Raw genomic sequence first — 22,916 nt, 5'->3', positions numbered from 1 at the left:
TACCAGGTGCTTTGCATACAATTTATTACTTCAGCAAATATTGAGCATTTGCTGTCTGCCAGCAGAGGTGAGCAAGATATTCAAGATACTCAAGGTCACTGAATTCTTACACTGACCCTCAAGGTGGGTTCTTATTCTAATTTTACAGATGTGGAGTTAAGGCTCAGAGAGGTGAAATCACCAGTCCAAGACTACACGGCTAATGAGCTACAGAGACCAGAAGTGACCAGGCCTGATGATTCCAAAGCCTGTGCCTGTTCTTCTATGCCAAGGAGCCCTTCGGGGCCTGGATCTTGCATTTGTCACATAATGGCAAGGAGGGCCCACTCCTGTCCCTTAGAAGGCAGTATACCAGGCAGGGGAAAGCATCTGGGCCATCAGGCACCAGCCTGTAGGCACTCCTATCGTGGGGAGGTGAAAATGCTGACAGGGCCAGTGCACTAAAGGGTCAACAAAACCCTTTCCCCCTTCTGCTTAAGATTTGAACCTTCCATTAACTTTCCAGCTCCGTTCCCCTGGAAACCTGATAAAGATAGTATGTCAACTATGTTGCTAGGCAACATTGCTTATGGTAAAAATGACCCAATTGGTAAATTGCGTCTGGGCTGGAGGAACTATAAATTAACTAGAAGGACCATTGGGGACGCTGTGGCATTGGGCTTCTCAGGGTGCAGTGACTCTTGTGACTGGGCTTGTCCCTGTGGGGATCCTGGAAGCAAAGTCTAGACAGTTATTGTAAGAGACACTAGTTCCTTTGAAGCCTGAGCCACTTAAGCCCGGGCAGCACCTACACCTTTCACCTGGGAGGACCAGGGCCAATACTAGGTTGAGGAAAGTGAGGCATCCAGGGCACAGCATTTAAGGAGGTCCTCCAATCAGGCAAGCACAGGAGAGGCACTTGAGAGCGAGACCTCCTTAAATTTTGTCCCAGCTCTGTCTGGCCTGCTACACAGGCTGCTGTAAAGACTCTGCCCTGTCCTATATCCTGAGTAACTGAGGTCAGGTATGGCCCTGGCAGTCTTGAGTCTGAATGTTTAGTGGCTCCAAGAAGAAAACTCCCTGGTTTCCAGTAAAGCCAGAAAGGGTTAAATTCTTCCAGGTGGGAGATGGGAGTGTCACCCCGGCACTGATCTTGGTTTCTATGAATGACACCAGCTCTCCTGGTTAGAAGTGCACCTCACTTGCACAGTTCTGCATAATTCTTTTCCATTCACTCTCAACCAACTACCTTAAGATGTGGATCACACGCTTCTGCCTTGTTTTCATTCAAAGGTGTGGGAGCGTTTCCTGAGCTGGGAGACTGGAGCAACCAGATTTGTCTCCCCTGCCCACGAGCTCATCACCATCTGGCCACAGTCTCCTCTGCCCATCAGACCAGAGGTCCCTGAAGGCTGACAGCATGGAGCACAGGGCAGGCACTCAGCACGAGTGGCTGCATTACTTGTCATGACCACCCATTTGGGGTGAGAATGGGGGGATTATTTCTTCCTTTTGCATAGGGGGGAAAACTCAAGCCCAGAGAGGGCAAGCAGGCTACCCAAGACCACAGAGCGTCTGGAGGCAGAATCAGGACCAACACTCAGTTCTACTCTTATGGCATCATTGAAGCGCTCTGGGCTTGGAGTTGGTCAGATACGAGTTTAGGTCCTCATTCTGTTGCTTGCTCAGTAGGTGCCTAGGGCTAGAAACTTCCCATGAGCCTCAGTTTCCTTATCTATAGAATGGGGTTGTTACACTTGTGAGAAAACATATAAATGTGCAGCACAGACACTTGGCATTGCTCAGGAAGCACTTAACGGTTGTCATAAGCATCAAAGATCATAGAAGAGGGACCACCTGGGAGGGCGAGGGGCTCCTCTGGTAGAAGAAGAGATTCCCAGCCTGGGAACAGGGCTATATCAACCCTCTGAAGTGTAGTGGCTGGAAGCCCCCCTCACTTGGTACCCGTCCAGTGGGAGGGGACACATGAGCAGGGCCACGACGACCTCGGTCATGAAGGAGCTGGCCAGGAGAGAGACGGGCAGCAGGGCCGCCTCTCGGGCCTGTGGCTTCTGAATGTGGCTCAGGTGCACATAGATGCCCTGCATGATTTCTGGAATCTGGGGTACAGCCAGGGTGGCCAGGAGCAGGCAGAGGGCCAAGTGGAGAAGGCAAGGGGGTGATGGGGGAGCAGGGAGACAGGAGGGGGAAGGAAGGGGGTGACAGGGTGGGGGGAGAGAGAGGGAAGAGGAGGGCACAGAGGGAAGAAATGGGGAGACGGGCAGACAGAGCAGCCGCCCCTTCCCTGGGAGACAACTTGTCTTTGCTGCCCTCCCCCACCCCACACTTGATAGTTGAGCTGTCTTGGGGGCTGATAAGCGAGTTCTTTCTCACCTGCAAGTTGGGAGCATCTAGAACTCAGCCACCGTCAGCCCTGCCCTGCCTGAGGGATGAGTGGGCCCTGTGGGGTTTCCCAGCCCAGCCCCTGCCCCCAGGGGGTCTTACCACCTCCAGTGCCCTGTGTCGGTACCGCTCCAGCACCGAGCTGAGTGTGACCTCCAAGGCCAGCTGCATCATTTCCCCCCGAGTCCTTGCCCCAAGCCTCTGAGCCACCTTTCAGCCCTTCCAAGGCTGCTAGCAGCAGGTCCTTTACCTGTTGGGGCCCCAGGAAGCCTCCAAATTCCTGAAACAAAGGCATAGAGATCTTGACACACATAGGCAGACCCAGAGCGAGCCGTACATGGACGCCCTAACACCACCAGACATAGGCAGAGGTCAGCAGGGGGACATATACTCAGTTAATCCGTGAGTGTCAAACACTTTGAGGGGGAGCTACAAAAGAAGGGGTGACATGGCCCCTGCCCCCAGAGCTGGTGACACGGCCCACGCACTGTGGCACAGACCAGAGGGGTTGGGAGCCCACAGGATGGGCCTGTGTGGTCAAGGAAAGCAGGTAAAGGAATGTAAAGGGAATTGAGCCTGGACGGATGGAAGGGGAGGAGGAAGCACTGGGGCGGCTGGTGCTGCCCCTCCTCCCTTGTCCCCATCGCCCCAGGAAGGCCCAGGGCTGATGGGAGCAGGTGGTCACCGCGATAACACGCAGAATGTTCTGGCACGGGCTGACAGGGTTGTAGGGGCCCAGGAAACACTTGTTGCTCTCATACAGCTCCTTCTTATTGGTCTCTTCCTTATCTCTGGCTCCTGCAAGAAAAGAACCTTTTCGGTGAGGCCTGACCACCTTTTTTTTTTTTTTCCGGTACGAGGGCCTCTCACTGCTGTGGCCTCTCCCGTTGCGGAGCACAGGCTCCGGACGCGCAGGCTCAGCGGCCATGGCTCACGGGCCCAGCCGCTCCGCGGCATGTGGGGTCCTCCTGGACCGGGGCACGAACCCGCGTCCCCTGCATCGGCAGGCAGACTCTCAACCACTGCGCCACCAGGGAAGCCCCTGACCACCTATTTTGTTTCTTAACTTTTTGTTAAACATAGATGTAGGATGTGCCTAAACCATAGGTGACCAGTGGGATCAGTTTTCACGGTGAGCATGTCCTTGTAGCGGACACCCAGTTCAAGAAACAGGACATGATCAGCACCCCAGAAGACCCTCCGGTGCCCCCATGTCAGTCCACTCTCCTCCTCCCCCACTCAGGGTGACCACTATTCTGACTTCTAAACCCGCAGATTCGATCTCCTTGCTGTTGGACTTTATATAAATGGACTCATACTGTATGTTAACCTTCATGTCTGGCTTTCACTCAACCTTATGTGGGTGAGATTCATCCATACTGCTGCAAGTTGCCATGGATTCACTCACTCCCAGTGCTGTATAGTTTTCCATGGTATGAATATACTACAATGTATTGATCTGTTCTACTTCTGATGGACATTTGGGTTGTTTCCAGCTCTTATGCATAGTGCTAATCTTAATGTTCTAACACATCTAGTCCATGCCTTTTGGTGACTATAGGTACACATCTGTAGGCACATAGCTGGGATTGGAATTGTGTCCTAAGGTGGGTATGGGTTCAGTTTCAGGGGATATTGCCCAACAGTTTTCCACAGTGGGGACCAATTATGCCCCCACCCGCAGTGTGTGAGAGTTCCAGTGGCTTCACATCTCACCAGTGAATTTGTCTGTTCCATTTGTGCCATTCTGGTGTGTGTGTGGCAACACCTCTATTAAACTGCCATTCCCTTACCCCTGGTGTTCCCAGTCCCCCTTTTCTGTTTTCTTCTTTTTTCTGTAATACTAATCATCACTTGACTTACTATAGGTGTTACTTGTTTTTTTGTGCATTGTCTCCTGACAACAAGGAGATAAGCTCAACAGGAGGATTATTGAATTAATCTTTTTTCTTCTGTGTCCCGAGTGCCTACCATAGTACCTGCATGTGTGGGCTCCTTATTTTCTGCTGAAGGAAACACATTTCAGGAACATTTCCTGAGCCTAACTGTGGCCTGGGGTGGGTCCTACCTGGATCCCCCAGGGTGTGCGAGACGCAGGCATAAGAAAGGGCCACTGAGGCAGAATAACATATAGACTAAGCATGCAGGTTGTTTGTAAAGGGAAGGAGATTGAGACCTGGAATCAGGCAGACCCACATTCAAATACTAGCTTTGCTGCTTCCTACAGTCAGGGGCCCTGGATAAACCATTTCACCCCTTGAGAATCTAACAGGGTGGGTTTGTCTTAGGGTCACCAGATAAAATACAAGATACCCAGTAAATTTGAATTTCAGATAAATAATTTTTAGTGAAAGTATGTCTCAAATATACCAAAAGGTGTTTACCTTTTATCTGAAATTCAGATTTAACTGGGTGTCCTATATTTTTATTTGCTAAATCTGGCAATACTAATTTGATGTATACTTTTCCTGTCCCTAAGACTGATAATTAACATGGCTTATATCACCTTCATCTGTCATTCAGGAGGTCTGAGTCGTTCCTGGGCAGCAGGGGAAATCTCCTAGGGGCTAAATCTTTGCCCCAAATGCTAAAGAACAAGAAGAGCAGGGACACCAGCCATATCCCAAAAGGTTGAAACTAATAAGATGATCCTTGTTGGGACGAGGAAAAAGGAAACTCTATTTGGCAAGTACCTATAATGTGTGGAATGAGCTGGTCTTTTTACATATATGATCTCATTTAATCTTCCAAAAAGCTTGTGAGTTATATCCTATTGTGTCCTTTTTTACAAATGAGGAAATCTAGGCCTTGACAAGAAAAATACGTACCTAAGGTCACACAGCTAGGAAGGGCCAGAGCTAGGTCTTGTACCCAGGTCACTCTGCCTCCAGAGCCAGGGAAGTTTGAACAATGTGCCAAGGTTCCTTGGTTTGGAGCAGAGTTGGGACTCTGGAGAAAGGAAGGAGGCAAGTAACAGTTGATACTGCACACCTCTAGGTGCAGTGCCAGCTGGGTTTCTGTGGCAGCCCATACCACATCGCTAGCTCCCTGCAGCTGAATTCAGAGATGTACTCTCACCTACAGGTTTTATCCACTCCAGATTCCACGATAGGACCTGCTCTTTGTTCATTCATCAAATAAATATTCACTGAGCACCCACCACGTGCCAGGCCCAGGGCTAGATCTTGGGAATACAGTGGTGAACAAGACACAGACTCAAATGAACTTATAGTCTAGTGGGGGAAGACAGGCCCAAAACCAGGACACTGGGGCTATTATGCCTGGGTGTACATGGTGGCATGGGAACGTGAAAACGAGAGTCACAAATTAAACTTGGAAGAATGAGGAGAAGCTTACATAGAAGCATTGCTTAAGTCAAAACGGGTTTGTTTGCCACCTCTGTCTCCTAGTTCTGTGGGGACTAAGTCTTCACACTGATTTCCAGACCCCACTGGACTCTGTGTTGGTCTCTTCCATATCCCACCAGTGCCTTGTTGCCATGGCTCCATTCAATTCCTAGGCTGAGTACCTGCTCAAAAGCCTTGTTTTAGAGGCACTCCAAAGGGCTTACGTTTTTGAAGCTCCAAGATGGTGTACAGGATGGTGATGCAGTCCAGAGCCTCCCGGCCAATCTCCTCATCAGGATCCCCGACGCGAATGATGAGCCTCCCCAGCAGAAGCCCCAGTGCCGGGAACTCCGAGGACATCTGTTTGTGTCATAATCTTAGGGGTAGAGACTTATAGGTTTAATAAGGCTATACAGTAAATGGTGAACAGAGCTAGATGATCGGGCCCTGAGAGCTAAGCCCTCTGAGGATAGTGGGGACCACCTGGGAATCTCTGGATGGATGCACAGGCTCCCTCAGAGCTGGGAAGATTCTCCCTAGGGGTGCCCCTCCCCCCTCCCAGGGCCACTCACAAAGAAAGGCAGGGTCAGAAGCGTGTGGTTCAACACAGAGACATTGCTCTTCACAGCCCGTGCTCTCTCATGGGCCTTCCCAGAGTTCATCCAGGGCCCCAGAGGCTGTGGGGAAAAGGGCAAGACTCAGAGCTACAAGCTGGATGCCAGCGTCTACTGCCTGGATGGGCAGGCCAGCCTTCACCAATCATCAGGAAGCTTCTAGGGAGAGCATAAAGACAACCCGCCATAGCCCTCCTCCTCTTCTTAGAGCATAGGGAGACATGGGGTCCAGAAGCTGAGGCCAGGGCTGGAAGACCAGAGGGAGGACAATGGTCAGTGAGGAGAGAGATGAAAGGTGGAGAGTCTTGAGGATAGGAGAGAGAGATAGGAACAAGAATTTAGAAAGCAGGGATATGGGGACAGCTGTAGCAGGAATATGGGGTATAGGGAGAGAGTGAAGGGGCAGGAGTCTGGGACATGGCCTGTGAGAGGGGCAGGGAAGCAGAAACCTGGCACAAGATGACACCCTGAAGTAAAATCACTCTTTCTGGGTCCAGCCCCCCACCCCCAGATCTCCCGAGTCAATTCTCCATTCTCCTCCGCCTTTGCCCTCCTCCCGGCCTCTGTACCTCCAAGATGCTCTTCAGCCCAGCAGGAGGGGGGTCCTCAACAAAGAGGGCATTGAGAAGTGTCTGCAGGGCACCCAAGGTCTGACGGTAAAGTGTCTGTGGACAGGAGGAGGACCAAGCCACTTGGGAGCCTCTGGAGCAGACCCCAGCCCTAGGCAACTCCTGGTGTGGGTCAGGGGAAGAAGCGGGTACTCGGACCCAGGAGAGCCGCTTTCTTGTCCCACCTCTGAGACTAACCTTGGTGTGTGATATTGGACAAATTACTTTCCCTCCATGGGTTACAGTTTCCTTATCGACAAATTGGTAATTATTATCTCTGCCCTTCTTAGCTTACAAGGGGAGGAATCAGAGGCCTCACATTTACTGAAAATCTACCACGGGCCAGGTGCGTGCCTCGTGATTCGCACGACCATATTTTTTTGTCCTCAAAGTGTTTTTCTCATTCTGCCAATAAGGAGACACTTGTCCAAGGTCACAGAACAAGGAAGTTTCGGTTTGTGAGGATCATGAGAAGATGGGTGGAAAAAAGCTCTGGAACTGTGAGCGCTAGATCAATGGACGACCAGCGTGACTTATATTATTGTCTCTGGGGAAGTGTTCTGATTCTTTTTTAAATTACTACTCCTAGATCCAAATAGATTTTCTAAGTTGCCCCTTCCAGGAGCCATCTGTCTTCGGCCCGGTTGTTTCTTCCTGCCTCGGCCGCGCCACAGTCCTGAAATTATCTTAGGAGGGTGCAAGCATGACACACACACAAGGCTGAGCAGTGTTTTGAGATCCTCTCTCCCCTGCCTCCCCTCTTCCCACCGCTCTCCACATCTACCTTCCAGGTTACCTTTGTCCAGGCTTCCTGAGTCTGTGCACACCAGGCTTACACCACCACCACCAAGCAAGCCTCATTCACCGACCACCTCTCCTTCCCTCCCATCTGCCGCCCATCACTGTGCAGCACTGCTCTCTTCACACCCAGCAGGGGGTCCCCCCCTCTCCTTTGGCTCTTCTCTCAAGTGCACCACCTCCGGGACTCAGAACCTTCACGCTGGGGCTGGTCTGGCCCCCAGGGCTCTCTCACCTCACCCTCTGGGCTCCAGCCACACTGCCTCCTTATCGTCCTTGGTCACCATGTTCTCTCTGTCCTCAGGCTACTGCACAGGCTGCTCCCTCTGCCTGGCACACTCTTCCTTCTGTCATCCCCTTCAACTAGTTATCTCTTCTGTAACCTCTCATCTCCAGCACCATGAGCCCTGACCCCCAACACACTCAGGCTCCGCCAATTCCAGGCTCTTCATGGTCTTCATAGCATCAAGTATTTCTTGCTTGCAACACGTACCACTGTTGTAATGTTGCATTTATTTGTATGATACTTTGATCATCTGCCCTCAGCCCTACTGTATCCTTCCCTTGTACTTCTGGATTAGGCATCAGTTAATATTTGCTGAATGAAAGGATGCATACATGTGCCTCACCCAGAGCTGAAATCCCTCTCCCTAACCTCCCCCACTGACCCCATCCTACATGAAGGGTCGCCTCTGATCACTCCTCCTGGGATTATCCTGCAGGGGTTTGAAGGTGCTCATGGGAGCCCCTTGAGGTTCCACTTCCAGGCCTCCATCCCAACTCGCCCAGTCCTCAGGCCTTTTCCTCTCACTTCTGGCCACCTCCTGAGGCCATGCCAACATCTGCCCACATCCTTCTCATGGGGCAGAGCCCAACGTGGACAGTGCTTCAGATGAGGGATTCTTTATTCTGCAGATTCATACATTCACCAAATGTTTATCGAATGCCTACTCAGGCCAGGAGAAGGGAGGTGAACTGCCCAAGCTACTTGAGTAGCAGTGTGAACATCAAATCTACCTCCCAGGGGACTTCCCTGGTGGCGCAGTGGTTAAGAATCCGCCTGCCAATGCAGGGGACACGAGTTCGAGCACTGGTCTGGGAAGATCCCACATGCCGCGGAGCAACTCAGTCGGTGCACCACAACTACTGAGCCTGAGCTCTAGAGCCCGCGAACCACAATTACTGAGCCCACGTGCCACAACTACTGAAGCCCGCACACCTAGAGCCCGTGCTCCGCAACAAGAGAAGCCACCGCAATGAGAAGCCCACATACCGCAACGAAGAGTAGCCCCCGCTCGCTGCCTCTAGAGAAAGCCCGCGCACAGCAACGAAGACTCAGCGCAACCAAAAATAAATAAGTAAAATAAATTTTTAAAAAAATCTACCTCCCAGAACACCTTCCTCTCCCTGCTGGGAGTCCAGGAATGTGCCTCGCTCTGAGGACGCCAGGCAACCCCGAGGCCCCACTGGGGAGGGCCCTCACCTGTATGGCCTTAGCCTTGTCCTCGTCTCTCTCCTGCATGACCTGCACGGAGGGCAGGGAGAACACACTCTTCATGCACGTGTTAACCAGCTCTGACCGTTCCCGCACGCCCAGGACAAGCTGGGAATGACTGAGGAAGAGACAGAAAGCAAGGGCATGGAGCGAGGGCGGGGTGCCCTGGGGCTGGAGGCAGGAAGTGAAGGATGCAGGGCTGGCATGAGGGCTGAGATTCAGATCCACAAAAATGCGAGATGAGGAGTGGAGGAGGAGGGAAGTGGGGTGTAGGGCAGACAGCCCCGGCAGGGGCTGGGCAAAGGGAAAAGAAAAGGCCCGGGACTGGGCTGGGGCCATGCACAGCAGAGTGGCCCCAGAAGATACAGGCGGAGCCCGTGGGTAGAGGGAATGGGGAGGGGGTTCGGGGAGGGGGTTCGGGGAAGGGGCCGTGGTCACCTCAGCTGGGTCAGGGTCTCCATGACTTGCTGGCGGATGGAGCTCAAGAGAGAATCCAGTGGCTCCTCCTGGATCTGCTTCTGGACAGGGGACCATGGAGGTGTCGAAGAGGGCACAGGCCACTGCAGACCACCAGGGCCGAGGCCTCTCCTCCTCACAGGGATCAGGCCGTGGCAGCCCCTCGGCGTGGGCAGCCTCCACAGCCTGCCTGGCCTCCAGTGGGGTAGCCAGCTGACTGCTCAAGCCCTGTCCAGAGCCCTCAGTTCAAGGCCACCAAAAACATGACAAGCCCTAGCCTGCTGCACGCCCCCCATGTAGTCCCCATGCAGCCCCAAGGTGGGGAAGTATATCTAAACCGTGGACCGACCCAATGCAGAAAACACCATGCATGGCCCTCGAAAGTGGTCCGGTTGAATTCCTTTAAAATGTCCTTCTAATTCCTCACTTTTGATCTAGCACCAACGACCCACAGGTGCTCAATTAACATTAATTAAATGGAAGGCAAGGATTTTTTCTCTCTTTATAGCTAAATATAATTCTGGAAACTTCAGTGGTTATCCCAGCACAAACATTCTGGTGGTTAACTGAGAAGTGACTGTATTTAGCAAAGAGAAAAGGAAAGTTCCTTCAGAGGTTCCCCATCGGAAGGAATTTGGGGGAAAATGATGTATAAAATAATAACAACTGCTCCCAGGTGCCTAAGGTTTTACAGTGAACTAACCTTTGGGTTCTGTCCTCCCAACAAGCCAAGGACACAGGTTTTATCACAGTCATTTGTGAGGTATTAAGAGCGAGGCTCCGAGAGGGGAAGTGACTTGGCTGAGATCCCTCAGGGTAGGTAGGGGACGATTAGTGGTGGAGCCAAGACTCAAGCCCAAGTGTCTGCGCCTCGACTGTCCTCTGCCCATCCCACCCCACTCCAGCCTCATCAGCGGGTGGACTCAGGACTTCCGCCCCCTCCCCACCCGGATGTCACAGACCGCAAGTTGCTCACGCACCATCATCTTCTTCATCGTGGTCTTCTTCTCTTCTTCTACGTCCAGCACATCCTGACTCTTCTGGAGGCTGAGAGCATTTTCGACCTCGGGGGCAGCAGAGGGCAAAGCCACAGGCTGAGAGCCACACTGAACACAACCCTCAGGGGCTGTCCCTACACCCCCCTTAACCACCTGTCACCTGCAGGCAAGCTGGCCTGCTCCTGCCCGCTGCCAGCCCCCAGCGTCAGCTCAAGACAAGTGAGAAACCACAGGGGAACTTGAGGGGGGTGAAGACTTGAGAAGATCGTGGTGGCAAAAGGGAGCTTGGGGATAATCCCTGTAGGCCAGCATTTGGGGGAGGACCAGATATCAGGGACTGCAAAGCATTCTCTCCTCTCCAAGCAAGGGAGAAGAGGCAGGAGCCAACGGGACAGAAAGGGTCCCAACACCTCAAGCTGAAATGCCATCGTAAGTGATAAGAACCTTCTAATATCTACCCTTCTTAAGGGCACAAACTAGTCGGATTAAGGCATTCTGCAACCTGAGAGAGGGAAAACATTAACCAACGTCTAATTAATCTATTAGTTCTCATTATCGTAAGGCAGAAGAAGACACAAACATGAAACAGATAAAATATATAGTAAAGAAAGCAAAACAAGAAAATCTAATGGACAGTGTGGTGGGTCAAAGATACCACAAGCTCTTTCCCACCCCTCCTGTCAAGAGAACAGGTTGCACGGCCTGGCCTGGGTGGACCCCCTGCCTCCAGACTCTGTCCACCAACCAGGCTCACACACACTCCGTGTGTCACACTCACGTCCACCAGCCTGTCCAGTCTGCCCCCACTGGCCCTCACCAAGGCCTGTAGATGCTGGCTTTCTCTGGCCTCCCGAGGCCTGCTGCATGGCCAAGACCTGGGTTGGGCTTGTGTCCTGAAAAAGGTCATTTCTAGCTTTTCTCCCCACCCCTCCTTTTTTTTTAATTTGGCCATGCCACGCAGCTTGCAGGATCTTATTCCTCCGACCAGGGATCGAATCCAGTGAAAGTGCCTAATCCTAACCACTGGACCACCAGGGAATTCCCTTTTCTTCCGCTTTTAGAAACCCTCTCACAATTCATTCCATGGTTTAAAAAACTGTTATTGAGCACCTAGGATATGCCAGGCACCGCTCTAGATGCTAGGAATACAGCTTGGAATAAGACAAACAAAAATCCCTGATTTATGGAGAATGCATCCCAGTGCGAGAGAATAACAAGAAACAAGATAAACTTATAAAGCTTATTGTGCTTCAGATGATGATGAGTACCAAGGAGAAGAGAAGAGCCAGGCAGAGAAATAAGGAATGCTGGGGGTGGGGTGGGCGTGGGAGGAGAGGGCATCCCAGAGAAGTCAGGTGGGTGTTAGCAGGAAGCATACCAGAGCTATTTTGTTGCCATCCTCTCTCTGCCCTGGCACCTTCACCAGACATGAGGTTACTTCATCGAAGGCTCCTGCAGGTCATAGTTCCATTGAGGAGAGAAGAGGGAGGGTAAAGATATGGTGTAGCAGAGTCCCTTCCCACCTCCCCCACTGGGCCCCTCCAATCCTTACTCCGCCAGCAGCCAGACTGAGCTCCCATCCCTAAAATCCGTCAGGGGCCCCATTTCACCAAGCATAAAGCAAGCATCCTTGTTAGTGCCTTCAAGGCCCTGCCAGGTCAGTCTCCCCTGCCCACCTCCTCAGCCTCACCTCCCCCTGCTCTCCCCTCACTCACCGTGCGCCCACCACACTGGCCTCCTTCCAGGTCCAGCAAGCTTCCCCCTCAGGGCCTTTGCACAGGTAGTTTCCTCTACCTGGGCCGCTCCACTGCCACACCCCGTTGTCCAGGTAGAGCCCCATCCTTCAGGTCTTTGCTTGCCTGCTACTCCTCAAAGAGGCCTCCCCTGACCTTCAGGCTAATGAAAGGCCCACTGTGATCCTCTTGTGCATCATCCTATTCTCTTCTTTCAGTTGTTATCACAATTTATAGTTAAACTCTTATTTGTTATAGTAGATACATGCTATTTTGTCAGCCCCAAAGTTCCTCATCTTTCTTCTGGTGAAAAAGCCTCTGTCTTCCATGTAGGCTACTCATTCCATATAGCTAGGTGAAGCTGCAAATCACACCCATCATCCCTCTTCAAATAAGCGTGGGCTTTACACCTGAAACTAATATAATATTGTCAATAAACAAACAAATGAATAAAGGTGGACCTGGAACCCATGCTTGGCCAGTAAAAGATTCCTGTGCCCCCAGACACAGTGATTGGTCCAGCTATGGGCTCTATTGGCTGAGCAGGGCCAATAGCGCCCGGGACTTAAGGGGGCTGAGGGGAAGCCCAAGGAGAGAGACCCTGGAACTTCAGGGCCATCTTGGCCACCAGAGGCTACCAGAGTATGGAGTCAATAGTGAGAAACAGAAACACCTCAACAGTAGTGAATACAGCTAGCACCAAATCTTGGCTTCTAAATACTAAAGGAACAAGTCTCCTTGGAGAAATGGCTGATTCTAGGACTTGGGCAGAGAAAGTGCAGGATGAGCCTGAGACATCTTGTACCAGAAAACAAGGAAGAGAGCCCAAGGAATTATGGAAACACATCAAAGAGATACAAAGCTTGCTCAAAAGGGATTCCTTGGTTAAACTCGGGAAAGTTTGAGTATCACAATAAATGATGGTAGCAACAGATTATGGTCCATCGAGTAAACTAGGAAAACATAAGTCCATACTAATATAAATAAGTAAATAACTAAATTGAAAGTTTGATGAGGAATGGTATATTTACATAGTTTCAAAGTACCTCCTTAATATTTTTACATAATATTTAATACATAATATTTACTAAAAAGGGGTAAATAATGACTTTACAGTGGAAAACCTTGGCAGCAACCATTGTACTCAAGTGATCAAAGTGAACATCGCCAGTAATGGAGCAAATCAAAATCATACACCACCAGATAGTATGCAGTGAGGAAAACCAAGCATCACGTCTGTGCTATTCCTGCCAAAGATGTATGACATGAATCTGATCATGAGGAAACATCAGATAAACCCAAAATGAGGCACATCTTATAAAATAGCTGGCCTGTAATCTTCCAGTGTATCAGAGACATGACAGTCAAGGAAAGTCTGAGGGCTGGGGAAAACAAAACAGATGAGACAAAAAAGAGCAATGAATGATTCTGACCTGGATCCTTTTTTAATAAAGAACATTACTGGAACAATTGGTGACATTTGAATGGGGCGTGATGATTAGATGGTAGCAGTGTATCAGCATTAATTTCCTGATTCTGATGGTTAACTTTTATCCTTTATTGTAAGAAACACATATTAAAATTCAAGATGGGTAGGATATCATTTGGCAACTTATTATCAAATTATTCAGAAAAAAATTTTATACTGTACTTTCAACTTTTCTGCAAGTTTTTATTGTTTTAAATTTTTTTTAAAGAATGAGGAATAAATAAAGGCATTTTCAGACAAAAATGGAAAGAGTCGGCCATCAGCAGAATTCACTAAAGCAAATTCTAAAGGATTCACTTTAGGCAAAAGGAAATTAATCCCAGATGGAAGGTCTGAGATGCAACAAGCAAATAAGAAAAAGAGTTTAATATTTTGGTAAATATAAGAACATTAACTACATAAAATAATAACAATGTTTACAGGGTTAAGAAAAAGACATAATTAATATGTGTTACCAGGAGAGCATATAAATTGGTGGTGAGGGGGGGATTAAGTGGGGTTAACATGTTTCTAGGGGCTTCCCTGGTGGCGCAGTGGTTGAGAGTCCGCCTGCTGATGCAGGGGACACGGGTTCGTGCCCAGGTCCGGGAAGATACCACATGCTGCGGAGCAGCTGGGCCCGTGAGCCATGGCCGCTGAGCCTGCATGTCTGGAGCCTGTGCTCCACAACGGGAGAGGCCACAACAGTGAGAGGCCCCCGTACCGCAAAAAAAAAAACAAACATGTTTCTAAGTCTTAAACTGTCTGGGAGGAAGATAAATGCATTGATTAGTTGGACTTTGTAATAAATTAAATACGCACATTGTAACTTCTAGAGAATCACTAAAAAACTTAAAACAGTATGTAACTTCCACACAAGTAACAGAGAAAAGAGGGAGGAAAAAACAAGCCCAAAACCAAAAGAGGAGTAAAAAAGAAATATAGAGCAAGCAGAACAAAGAATACAAACATGAGATGATAGATATCAAGCTACCCATAGTTGTAAATCAACTACACTTCAATTTAAAATTTAAAAAAATTTTTTTAACTATTCATAATTACATTAAATATAAATGGACTATGGGTTGAAAAACACAGTTTATAAAGAAGACAATGCTACATAAATTGATTTATAACTTCAGTGAAATTCCAATGAAAATCTAACAGATTTTTATTATATTTTACGGAAATTGACAAGCTGTTTTAGAATCTATATGGAAAAGTAAATCTCCTAGAATAGACAATCTTGAGAAAGGACAAAGTTGGAGGACTTACAGTAATAAATATCAAGACTTACTCTAAAACACAGTAACTACGGCAATGGTTAAGGATAGACAAACAAAGGAACAGAAAGAGTCCAGAAATAAACCTACGCATATACAGTCACTTGACTTACCTCAAAGGTGACACTGCAATTCAGTGGAGAAAGTAGATCTTTTCAATAAATGGTCTGGAGCAATTAGATATCCACATTGGGGGAAAATGAGCCTTAAGTCCCTCTCTCACACTGTTTTCCAAAATTAATACATGATGCATTATAAATTTAATGTGAATGAAAAAATGATAAAACTTCTGGGGGAAAATATGAGACTATTTTCACAACCTTTGGGTACACATATCTGGACTATATCAATATAAAGAACTTCCACAAATCAATAAGAAAAAGACAACCCAAATTTTTTAAATGAGCAAAAGACTTGAACAGGCACTTCATGAAAAAGGATATACAGAGACTTCCCTGGTGGTCCAGGGGTTAAGAATCTGCCTTCCAATGCAGCAGACACAGCTTCGATCCCTGGTCAGGGAACAAAGATCCCACATGCTGCAGGGCAACTAAGCCTGCACACTATAACTACTGAGGCTGCAGGTCACAGCTAGAGAGCCTGTGCACCACAACTAGAGAGCCCGTACGTCACAACTAGAGAGACTGCGCACTCAGGAGCCCACGTGCTACAGCTAGAGAGAAGCCCGCATGCTGCAACAAACAGACTGTGCGCAGCAACTAAGACCCAACACAGTCAAAAATAAATAAATATATTCTAAAAAAGGATATACAAATTGACAATAATCATATTAAAAGATGCTTAACATCAGTTAGTCATCAAAAAATGCAAATTAAAATCACAACGAAATATCATTAGACACCAAACAGAATGGCTAAAATTTTGAAAACTGACAATACCAAATGTTTGTGAGGATGTGGAGCAGTTGGAACTCTCACAGGTGAGATGGTAAATTAATTCAACCACTTTTGAAAAATTGGCAATATCTACTAAAGCTAAACATATGCTTATGCTATGACCCAGAAATTCCTCTTCTAGGTAAATAAATGTGTCTGTGTACCAAAAGACATGTATGAAAATGTTCAAAGTATTTTTATTCATAATATCCAAAAAGTAGAAAAAATCCTATGTCCATCAGCAAAAAATGGATAAACAAATTGTGGTATGTTCATAAGATGGTATACTGCAAAACAATAAAAAGAATCGACTATGATACATGCAACAATGTGCATGAATCTAAATGACATCATGGTGGGCTAAAGAAGCCAGAGTCAAAACAGTATATACTGTAGTATCCTATTGATAAGAAGTTCAAAAACAGGCAAAACTAGTTTATGGTGATACAAATCAGAATTGTTCCCTCTATGGCTGTTGATAACTGAGGGCAACTTGTGAGGGGGGATGTTACTACTAGCATCTACTGGATAGAGACCAGGAATGCATCTTACAATGCATAGAACAGCTCCCCACGCACCCACACTCACACAACAAAGATCTATCTAACACAAAATGTCAATAGTGCGAAGACTGAGAAACCCTGCCCCAGAAGAAGGGGTATTGATTGGAAAGGGTCACAAGGGAAGGTTCTGGGATGCTGGAAACGATCTGTGTCTTGATCTGGGTGGTAGTTACCAGTGTGTGTAGGTATGTAAATATTCATCAAGCTGTACACTTAAGGTTAGTAGTGCACTTTACATATTTTACTGACATATGTTATATACCTTGAAAAATTTTTTAAAGACAAATACAGTTTGAAAATACATTGTTTTTAAAAATCCAAATGGACAAAATGCTCCTATTAAAAAACAAAAATTGACCCTAAGTAGCCAAAACAATCTTGAAAAAGAACAAAGTTGGTAGACTCATATTTTCTGATTTCAAACTTACTACAAAACTATAGAAATCAAAACAGTGTGGTACTGGCATAGGACAGACATAAAGACCAATGGAATAAAATAGACATAAACCCTCATATATATGGTCAATTGATTTTTGACAAAGGTCTCAAGACCATTCAGTGGAAAAAGGATGCTCTTTTCAACACATGATGCTAGAAAAACTGGATATCCACATGCAAAAGAATAAAGTTGGACCCCTACCTCATAGTAAATACAAAAATTAACTTAAAGCCTAAATTTAAAAGCTAAAACTATGAAACTCTTAGAAGAGAACATAGGGGGAAATCTTCATGACATTGGATATGGCAACAATTTCTTGAACATAACACCAAAATAACAGATAATAAACGAGTAGACAAATAGGTTCTCATCAAAATCAAACACTTTTATGCATCACAGGACAATGTCAAAAGAATGAAAAGACAACTCACAGAATGGGTGCCAATATTTACAAATTGTATATCTGATAAGGAATTAATATCCAGAATGTGTATAAAACTCAACAACAAAAAACAACCAAATTTGAAAATGGGTAAAGGATTGAATAATTATTTCTCCATAAAAAGATATACAAATGGCAAATAAGCATGTTAAAATCCTCAACATCATTAGTCATTAGGGAAATGCAAATTAAAATCACAATAAAATACTACTTCACTCTTTAGGATGGCTATTATAAAAATGTTTTCTAAAAAATGGAAAATAACAAGTGTTGGCAAGGAGAGATTAGTAGTGCAGAAATTGGAACCCTTGTACTTTAGAAGCCTTGTACATTTCTGGAGGGAATGCAAAATTGTACAGCTGCTATAGGAAATAATTTGGCTGTTCCTCAAAAAGCTAAACATAGAATTACCATATGATCCAGCAATTCCACTCCTAGGTATATACCTAAAGGAATTGAAAGCAAGTGTTCAAACAGATACTTGTGTGCTGATGTGTATAGCGGCATTATTCATAATAGCCAGAAAGTGGAAACAACCCAAATATTTGTCCATGGACAAATAAAATGTGGTACATACATTGGAATATTATCCAACCATAAAAAGGAATGAAGTACTGATACATGTTACAACATGGATGAACACTATGCTAAGTGAAATAAACCAGGTACAAAAAGACAAATGTATGATTCCATTTCATGAGTTACCTAGAGTAGGCAAATTCATAGAGACAGAAAGTAGATTAGAGCTTATGAGGGACTGGGGAGAGAGGAATGGGGAGTTATTGCCTATGGTGAGACCTTCTATTTGGGATGATGAAAACGTTTTGGAAATAGATAGTGGTAATGGTTACACGATATTGTGAGTGTGACTAATGCCACTGAATGTTTAAGGGCTTCCCTGGTGGCACGGTGGTTAAGAATCTGCCTGTCAATGCAGGAGACACAGGTTTAAGCCCTGGTCCGGGAAGATCCCACATGCCGCGGAGCAATGAAGCCCATGCGCTACAACTACTGAGCCTGCGCTCTAGAGCCCGCGAGCCACAACTACTGAGCCCGCATGCCACAACTACTGAAGCCCACTCGCCTAGAGCCCGTGATCCACAACAAGAGAAGCCACCGCAATGAGAAGCCCACACACCGCAACGAAGAGTAAGCCCCACTCGCCACAACTAGAGAAAAGCCCACGCACAGCAAAAAAGACCCAGCACAGTCAAAAATAAAATAAATAAATTTATTTTAAAAAATGTTTAAAATGGCAAATGTATGTTATATATATTTTACTACAATTTTAAAAAGATTAATAATATACCAAAAGCCATTGAATTGTTCACTTTAAATGGGTAAATTGTATAATATGTGAATTATATCACAATAATAACTGGACTCCACATGGAAAGGAATGAAGTTGGACCCCAATTTCACACCATATGCAAAAGTTAACTCAAAATGGATCAAAGACCTAAATTTCAGAACTAAAATTATAAAACTCTTAGAAGAAAACATAGGCATAAATTTTCATGATCTTGGATTAGGTAATAATTTCTTAAATATGACACCAAAAGCACAAACAATGAAAGAAAAAATAAACTGGACATCACTGAAATTTAAAACTTTTGTGTTTCAAAGGACACCATGAAAAAAGCAAAAAGACAACCAATAGGTTAAAAAATATTGGCAAATTATATATCTGATAAGGTATATATCTTATCTGGGGATAAGGGATATAACTTATATCTAGAATATGTAAAGATCACTTACAACTCAATAATAAAAAGACATGCCCAATTTTTTAAGTGGGCAAAGGATTTGAATTGACGTTTATCCAAATAAGATATAGAAGTGGCTGATAGCATACGAAAAGTCGTTCAATATTACTACCCTTCAGGGAAATGCAAATCAAAACCACAATGAGATACTTCATACCCACTAAGATGGTTATAATCAAAAAGACAGACAATAAGGGAGGTAGAAACTATTGGGTGTAAGATAGGCTACAAGGATGTATTGTGCAACATGGGGAATATAGCCAATAGTTTGTAATAACTGTAAATGGAGTGTAACATTTAAAATTGTATAAAAATAAAAGATAAAAATAATTTTAAGAAATTCAAAAGGATTCGTAGATTTTTCTTAAAAAAAAAAAGACAGACAAACAATAACAAGTGTCATATACTGCTGGTGAGAATGTAAAATAGTTCAGCCCCTTTGGAAAATGTTCTAAAATTGATTGTGGTGGTGATGGTTGCATAATTCTATGTATACTTTAAAACCATTAAATTGTACACTTTGAGTGACTTTTATGATATGTAAGTTTTATCTCAATAAAGCTGTTTAAACAAAAAGACCAACTTGTGTAAACAAAGTTCCTCTACATCATCAGCATCATCAGTACAAAATAAGCATTGTATTAGAAAATAAGGTATGATTCATTGTAGCAATAAGAACTGTAAAGTACCTAAGAATTAACCTATCCAAAAATGCACTAGTCTTTTATGGAGAATTTTTAAAATTCTAGTAAAGGATATATCCCATATAAAGTAAAACTTGGGACTTCCCTGGTAGTGCAGTGGTTAAGAATCCACCTGCCAATGCAGGGGACACGGGTTTGAGCCCTGGTCCGGGAAGATCCCACATGCTGCGGAGCAACTAAGCCCATGCGCCACAACTACTGAGCCTGTGCTCTAGAGCCCGCAAGCCACAACTACTGAACCTGTGTGCCTAGAGCCCGTGCTCCGCAACAAGAGAAGCCACCACAATGAGAAGTCCGTACACCGCAATGAAGAGTAGCCCCCACTCGCCACAACTAGAGAAAGCCCACGTGCAGCAACGGAGACCCAGCGCAGTCAAAAAATAATTAATTAATTAATTTTTTAAAATTTTGTTTAAAAAATAAAAAAATAAAGTAAAACTCCAATAGATGGATAGATTAATAACATTCCAATAAAAATGCCAGAAAGATTTTTTGAGGACCTAGACAAATGCATTTTAAAATGTATATGGAAGAATGAGGGTGTTCAAATAGCCTCCAGGGCATGGTGTGGATGCTGTTGTCCTCAGAATAGTTTTGAGAACTTTAAAGAGGGGTTTTCACCCTATCAGATATGAATGCATACTTGCAAAGCCATGGTAAATTTTTTTTTTTTTTTTTTTTTTGCAGTACGCAGGCCTCTCACTGCTGTGGCCTCTCCCATTGCGGAGCACAGGCTCTGGACGCACAGGCTCAGCGGCCATGGCTCACGGGCCCAGCCACTCCGTGGCACACAGGATCTTCCCGGACTGAGGCACGAACCCGCGTACCCTGCATCGGCAGACGGACTCTCAACCACTGCGCCACCAGGGAAGCCCATGGTAAATTTTTTTTTAATTGCAATATGGTATTGGTGCATAAACAAACAAAAATATTTGGAGATATAAATAATAGGGAGAAGATCTTCACAACATCAAAAACTGGTGGGGGATTCCTTTACAGAACTCTTGCACATCAGAAGTGAGCCACAGGTTCCAGACTGGACCCCAAGGCTTCACTTAGGTGGGGACCTCAAAAACTCAAGCCTGCCTGCTCCACTGTTCAAACTTTGACTTGAGAAGACAGACCTGAAATTTATCAGTAAAGAAAGGAAGGTATAGTTAGTTAGTTGACTTGTAATTTGGACAGAATGGAAGTATTATTATATGGAGATATTATATTACAGTTAAGAAAATTGAAACTCAGAGAGATTAAGTAACTTGTCCCAAGTCACACAGCAAGCACTAGATCTCTCATGTATAGTTAATACATTGCATGTTATCCATTGCATGCTCTTCCCTTCCTTTCCCGTCTCCTCTCCCCTCGCTGCCCTACAAGTCTGAATAGAGGTCTTCCAGGTCAGTGTTCTCTCTGGGGCTGACGTTCTGGCCTTACTCACCCTGAGGGATGCTCTGGAAGGCTGTGGAGTCCTTGTTCATGGTGTCACTGATGGGGAACCCCAGTGGGAACTGGCCCACCTCGACACTAGTCATCTTGCTCCAGCTCACCGGATTCCCCTCCAGGGGCACCGTGTGGATGCTGTTGTCCTCGGAACAGTCCCGCTGGCTGCTCAGTGTCAGGGTGGAGGTGTCACTGAAGATGAGGCTGGAGACCAGGCTCAGAGTCTCATTGGAGCCCAGGATGGGGGTCATGCACGACGGTGGAGAAGGGGTGGAGTTGGGTCCCTGGGTGCTGGAGTGCAGGCTGATAGCCTCGCTGGGACCAGGAACCAGGGTCAAGCATGAGGCCTGAGTGATGGTCATGTTCAAATCAGACTTGGGATTGTCATTTGAAGCCACGTTGATGGTTCCCTTGGAACTCGTGTTCCAGGCTGCACCAAAGGTTCTTTTTGAAATAGATCCAGAGATGTTATGTGAAACCAAATTGATGGTCTCGTTCATGGCTGGCATTAGGGACCCAGGAGAATTTGGAGTTGCATTCAGGTCCAGCTTAGAGATGTTTCCTGAGCCCACACTGAGCAGCTTATTGGAATCAGGATCCAGAGAAGAGTTTGGGGCTGTAATAAGGAGAGCCTTTGAGCCTGGCCTGGAGATGCTTTGGCCCAGAACAAGGGTTTCTTTTGAATAAGGCCTTTTAAATGGGTTTGATTCAGGCCTGGAAGGATTGGAGTTACTCTGACCCAAATCAAAAATCTTGCTTGGGAGGGAGCTGAAGGCCTCCTCAGAATTTGGCCCAGAGTGGTTCCCCAAACTCAGACCCTGGGCTTCCGTAGAGCCAGGGCTCAGAACTAGGTTTGAGGCTGGACTTAAGGCCCCCTGTGAGTCAGCTGTCGAGATGTGATTGGAATCCAAACCCAGGGCTTCACCAGAGTGGGCAGTGGTGATCTGGAGGGAGGCTGGAGCTGTGGCCCTGCTGTCATCAGGTCTGGGGGTGTTACCAGATGCCAGGCCAGGGGCCTCCTCTGAGACAGGACTCAGTTGGATTAAGGTCTGGAAGGAGAACCAAGCCAGGACCCAGGGGTGGATTCAAGACAGGAACAAGGTCCGTATCTAGGTTGGGCCCAGAGATGGTGCCAGAGCCTAAACCAGGGGCCTCAGTGGAGTTGAGAGTGGGTATCATCTTTGTGTCTTCACGGAGGACCAGACTAGCCCCTGGATTCATGGCCATGCCTGGTCTGGAGGTCTCTCAATGCCACTGCCCGCTTCTGTCCAATAGCCTACTGTTGAGCTCCTGAGAGGGAGAAAGGCAAATTGAGCCTCACCTGTTGAAACCCTTCCATGGCTCCCCACCATCCTTAGCATGAAGTCCCTGGGGTGACTTACGGGGTCCTTCATGACCACATCCAGCCCACCTGTCCAGTCCCGTCCTGCACGGCTCTCCCCTGGCTCTCTCAGTTCCAGCCCCATCCCCTGTGTTCCCTTCTTTGA

At 46.6% G+C, this 22,916-nt stretch overlaps 1 protein-coding gene across 1 annotated transcript in view; it reads right to left on the bottom strand.

Moving 5' to 3' along the window:
* MROH7 (maestro heat like repeat family member 7) overlaps window positions 1-22,656 on the bottom strand; it is a gene marked incomplete at both ends in the record, with an annotated part of 40,556 nt that extends 17,900 nt beyond the window's left edge. The window contains 13 exon segments of the mRNA XM_079720866.1: window positions 1,945-2,099; window positions 2,485-2,562; window positions 2,564-2,662; window positions 3,068-3,180; window positions 5,954-6,089; window positions 6,302-6,406; window positions 6,913-7,008; window positions 9,233-9,362; window positions 9,683-9,762; window positions 10,681-10,764; window positions 12,077-12,150; window positions 21,428-22,470; window positions 22,472-22,656. Of these exon segments, the coding sequence (XP_079576992.1) occupies window positions 1,945-2,099; window positions 2,485-2,562; window positions 2,564-2,662; window positions 3,068-3,180; window positions 5,954-6,089; window positions 6,302-6,406; window positions 6,913-7,008; window positions 9,233-9,362; window positions 9,683-9,762; window positions 10,681-10,764; window positions 12,077-12,150; window positions 21,428-22,470; window positions 22,472-22,656 (2,378 nt within the window).
* Window positions 22,657-22,916: the final 260 nt, after the last annotated feature.

The sequence above is a fragment of the Hyperoodon ampullatus genome (assembly GCF_949752795.1).
Source record: "Hyperoodon ampullatus genome assembly, chromosome: 2".
Classification (NCBI taxonomy): Eukaryota; Metazoa; Chordata; class Mammalia; order Artiodactyla; family Ziphiidae; genus Hyperoodon; species Hyperoodon ampullatus.
Note: the sequence above shows the minus strand (reverse complement) of the source record. Positions and strands in the feature narration are given on the sequence as shown.